This window comes from Eimeria maxima, genomic scaffold (assembly GCF_000499605.1).
Source record: "Eimeria maxima Weybridge genomic scaffold, Emw_scaff981, whole genome shotgun sequence".
NCBI lineage: Eukaryota > Apicomplexa > Conoidasida > Eucoccidiorida > Eimeriidae > Eimeria > Eimeria maxima.
In genome coordinates this window covers 982-5,592 of record NW_013564054.1, presented here as the reverse complement: position 1 = coordinate 5,592, position 4,611 = coordinate 982, and the positions used below count along the sequence as shown (strand labels likewise).

The 4,611-nt window shown below is 42.5% G+C and overlaps 1 protein-coding gene across 1 annotated transcript; it reads right to left on the bottom strand.

Annotated features, from left to right (window-relative positions):
- Positions 1-574: 574 nt before the first annotated feature.
- Positions 575-2,452, bottom strand: EMWEY_00046810 (ribosomal protein L23a, putative; the record flags this gene model as incomplete). The annotated part of the gene is made up of 4 exons (XM_013479215.1): positions 575-659; positions 1,287-1,559; positions 1,787-1,916; positions 2,434-2,452. 4 exons carry the CDS (start codon positions 2,450-2,452, stop codon positions 575-577), a joined length of 507 nt encoding a protein of 168 aa, XP_013334669.1.
- Between the last annotated feature and the right edge of the window lie 2,159 nt (positions 2,453-4,611).

Below are 4,611 nucleotides of genomic sequence, written 5' to 3'. Positions count from 1 at the left end.
CCCCCCCCCCCCCCCCCTCTACTGTCTCCTTTCCTGTCTACTGTCTCCCCTTACTGTCTACTGTCTCCTTATTTGTCTACTGTCTCCTTATTTGTCTACCGTCTCCTTATCTGCCTACTGTCTCCTCATCTGTCTACTGTCTCCTTATCTATCTACTGTCTCCTTATCTGTCTACTGCCCCCTATACTATCTACTGTCTCCTTTGTCTCCTTCTTATAAAGTGTCTCCTTTTTTTTCTTTTTTTTTTTGTCTCTTTTTTCTTCCCCCTCTAAGAATATTTATTAAATCAACTGTCTCTGTCTCGGACACGCCCCGCTGTTTGCTGCCCTGCTGCTGTTGCTGCTGCTGCTGCAGCAGCAGCAGCAGCAACAGCAAAAGGAAATGCAACAACAGCAGCAGGATATGCAGCAATAGCTGCCTTCCGCTGCTGCAGCTGCAGCAGCATAGACTCCATCTGTCTACCTGCTGCTGCTTCTGCTGCTAATGCTGCGTCTGCTGCTGCTGTTGCTCTTCAAGGAACAGCAGCAGCAGCAACCGCAGCAGCAGCAGCAACTGCAGCAAGGTATAATATAATTTAGATAATGCCTATCTTGTTAGCAACATCAAGGGCATCATACTCAGGAGAAAGACGAACATATGCCTTCTTCTTACCATCCATCCTGCACAAATAAATAAATAAATAAATAAATAAATAAATAAATAAATAAATAAATAAAATAAATAAATAAGCAAATACAGACATAAACAAATACATAAACATAAGTAAATAAGAATATATGCATACATGCGTGCATGCACATATAAACGCATGCATATGCAGCATTCATGCATGCATGCATGCATGCATGCATGCATGCATGCATATTTTGGGGCTTTATTAATGTATGAAAGCCGACTGGCGACACAAAAGGAGGAAGAATTTTATATCGCTAATAAACTTTCTTTTTATTTACCCCTTATTTGTTTACCTGTCTCCCTATTATTAATAATAAATAATAATAAATAATTATTATTATTATTATATTAAGGAGGAAGACAGAATTAAACAAACAAGGGAAATAAATATAAATAAATAAATAAATAAATAAATAAATAAATAAATAAATATAAATATAAATATAAATACAAAGAAAAATAAATAACAACCTAAATACATGCATGCATGCATGCATGCATAAACACACACACACAAAAAAAAAGAAAAAAAACAAATAAAAGAATAATAAATAAAATAAAGTAAATAAATAAATAAATAAATAAATAAATAAATAAATAAATAAACGTACCTAATAAGAGTATTAACTTTTTGTGTATCTACACCATAAGTATCCTTAATAGCTTTTTTTATATTATTTTTATTAGCAGAAGGATGGCAAATAAATACAAGTGTATTTATTTCCTCTATTTTCTTCATGGCGCTCTCTGTAGTTATTGGCTGCTGCAGCACTAAATATTTGTTGCTCTTGTTGCGCTGCTGCAGCACAGGGATTGGGTTCCCTGTCCAGTGTGCAGACAGACGAGGAGCACGAGGAGAACGGGGCTTCTTTAAGGTACGAGGCCTGCATGCATATAGCAGCAACAGCAGCAGCAGCAGCAGAAACAGCAGCAAATAAGGATATGTATAAGGGTTGGAGGGAAGAAGGGATCGTGCTGCTGCTGTTGTTGCTGCTGCTGTTGTATGTTATATTATACTACTCATGTTGCTGCTGCTGCTTCTGCTTCTGCTGTTGTTGTTGCTGCTGTTGCTGCTGCTGCTGCTGCTGCTGCTGCTGCTGCTGCTAATTACCTGTAGAAGCGTGTAGTGTATCGTGCCTTAACAGTTGCTATTCTGCTGCTCTTTTTTAATCCTTTTTTTACTGCCTCTGCTTTCTTTACTTTCTTCTCTACTGCTGCTTTGCTGCTGCCCTTAGCAGCAACTGCAGCAGCAGCAGCAGCAACAACAACAACAACACAACACAACACAACACATATACATATACACACACAATATATAATTATATTTCCTGCTGCTGCTGCTGCTGTTGTTGCTCCATGTGTTGCTGCTGTTACGGTGTGCTGCTGCTGCTGCTGCTGCTGCTGCTGCTGCTGCTGCTGCTGCTGCTGCTGTTGTTGTCTGATATTCTATCTCGTAGAATATGTGTATATGCAACAAAAGGAGTAGACAAAAGAATTTTAATTGCTGCTGCAGTTGCTGCTGCTGCTGCTGTTGCTGCTGTTGCATGTGCTGCGGGGCGGGGCCCCAGAGCAGCAGCAGCACATGCGGCAGCAGCAACTGGCCAGCGCCACCTATTTGCTGCATAAGAAGGGCAATAATTCATAATTTACCCTAAAACTAATAGGTCTACTACACAAGAGCAGCAGCAGCAACTGCTGCTGCTGCTGCTGCTGCTGCGTGGGGTGCTGCTGCTGCTGCTGCAGGGGTCTTTTTCTTACCTTTCTCCTTTGGCGCCATTTTCCTTATAGAGGGAAAAACAAAGAAAAACAAAAAAGAGGAAATAAACAACTGCTATAATAAATCCTCCTTATATCCTCCTCATGTGCTGCAGTTGTTGCAGTTGCTGCTGCTGCTGCTGCTACTGTTGCTGCTGCTACTTCCATGCATCAGCACGCGGGGCCTGCTGATGCATGGCGGCAGCCGCCGCTGCTGTCGCTGTGGCTGCTGCTGCTGCTGCATGCAGCAGCATGCAACTGTTGCATAATTATACAATAAATATAAATAAAATAAATTATTTATTTATTTTTATTTTTATTTTTTTTTATTCTTTTTAATATAACTCCCCCAACTCAGGCGCAGCAGCCGCTATGCATGCGGCATGCCTGCTGCTGCTGCTACTGCCTCTGCTGCTGCTGCTGCAACGACTGGTGTTGCTGCTGCTACAGCAGCAGCAAGAAGGGGCCCACCAGGGGGGCCCCTGCGTGTTGTCTTCTGCAAGAATAGATTTGTTTAATGTATTTTCTTTTATTATTTGTTAGTACCCTCTAAACCTTTATTCCTTATAAGACAGCAGCAGCAACACCGCTGCTGCTGCTGCTGCTGCTGCTGTTCCTGCTGCTGTCGCAGCAGCAGCTGCTGTTGTTACACTAGCAAGTGTTGCTGCTGCAGCGCCTTCTCCTGCTGCTCATCTTCTTTCTGCTCATCTACCTGTTTCTACACACTTCCTGTTAGCTGCCTATACACCCGAGGCCCCACATGGGGGGCCCCTTGGGGGCCCCGGTGGCCCCTAGACACCGTATTCAATTACCAAACCCTCTTGTCTTCTTAGATATTGCTATTGGTAATAAAAATGCAGGAAGACTCATCTTCCAGGTACAGATACTGCCTGCTGCTGCTGCTGCTGCTGTTGTTGCTGCTGCCGTTGCTGTTGCTGCTGTTGCTGCTTCTCTTGCTGCTCCTGCTCGTGCTGTTCTTTCTGCTGGTCCTTAGAAGATCTTGTGGTTGTTGCTGCTGTTGCTGCTGCTGCTGCTGCTCAGTTGTTTGCAGATCAGCTGCCAATAACAGCAGAAAACTTCCGCTGTCTATGCACTGGTAAGCTCAGCAGCAGCAGCAACAGCAGCAGCAACGGCAGCTCTAGGAGCAATGTGAACAGCAGCATCAGTTGCTGTTGCCAATTGGTACTTATTGCATGCATACATGCATGCATGCATGCATTGTGGTGTACGTACACTGCAGGGGAGACGGGGCTTGGTTATTATATGCGGCCTAGATGGTATAAAGGAACTCCTTTCCATCGTATTATACCAGGATTCGTATGTTGCTGCTGTTGCTGCTGCTGCTGCTGCTGCTGCTGCACTTGCTGCTGCTGGTGGATACTGATCAAGTGCTCCTGGTAGAGAGTTGTTGCTGCTGTATCTTCTGCTGCTGCAGTCGCTGTTGCTGCTGTGACGGCTGTATCAAATAAAAGAATAACTGTTGCTGTTGCTGCTGCTGCTGCTGCTGCACTTGCTGCTGCTGCACTTGCTGCTGCTGCTGCTGCTGCTGCTGCAGATGGCTCAAGGTGGTGATTTTCATAGAGGTGATGGGTATGGAGGAGAAAGTATTTATGGTCAATTCTTTAGGGCAGAGAGACATCTATATAGCCACTCTAAAAGAGGTAAGCAGCAGCAGCAGCAGCAGCAGCAGCAGCAGCAGCAGCAACAGCAGCAGGAGCAGCAGGAATAGCAGCAGCAACAGCAGCAGCAACAATAGTACCAATAAAAATAACACCATCAGCAAGATGATATAAAAAAACAAATAAGTAAATATAAGCAAATAAAAGTAAATAAATAAAAAAAATGCATGCATGCATAAATACATGCATGCATGCATGCATGCATGCATGCAAATATGAGGTGCGTATACACCTGACGCAGGCCTACTATCAATGGCTCGTTGCCGGGACCGTCACTCCTATAGTAGCCAATTTTTTATAACTTTTTCTTCCTGTCCTTGGCTAAATAATATAAATATTGTATTTGGTCAATTAGAGGAAGGATATAATTTATTAAATATTATTGAGGAAGAAGGAAGAAAACATCAAGGAATAAGGAAGAATGTATATATTTATAATTGGTAACTTATATACTTTATTTATTTATTTATTTATTTTATTTATTTATTTATTTATTTATTTA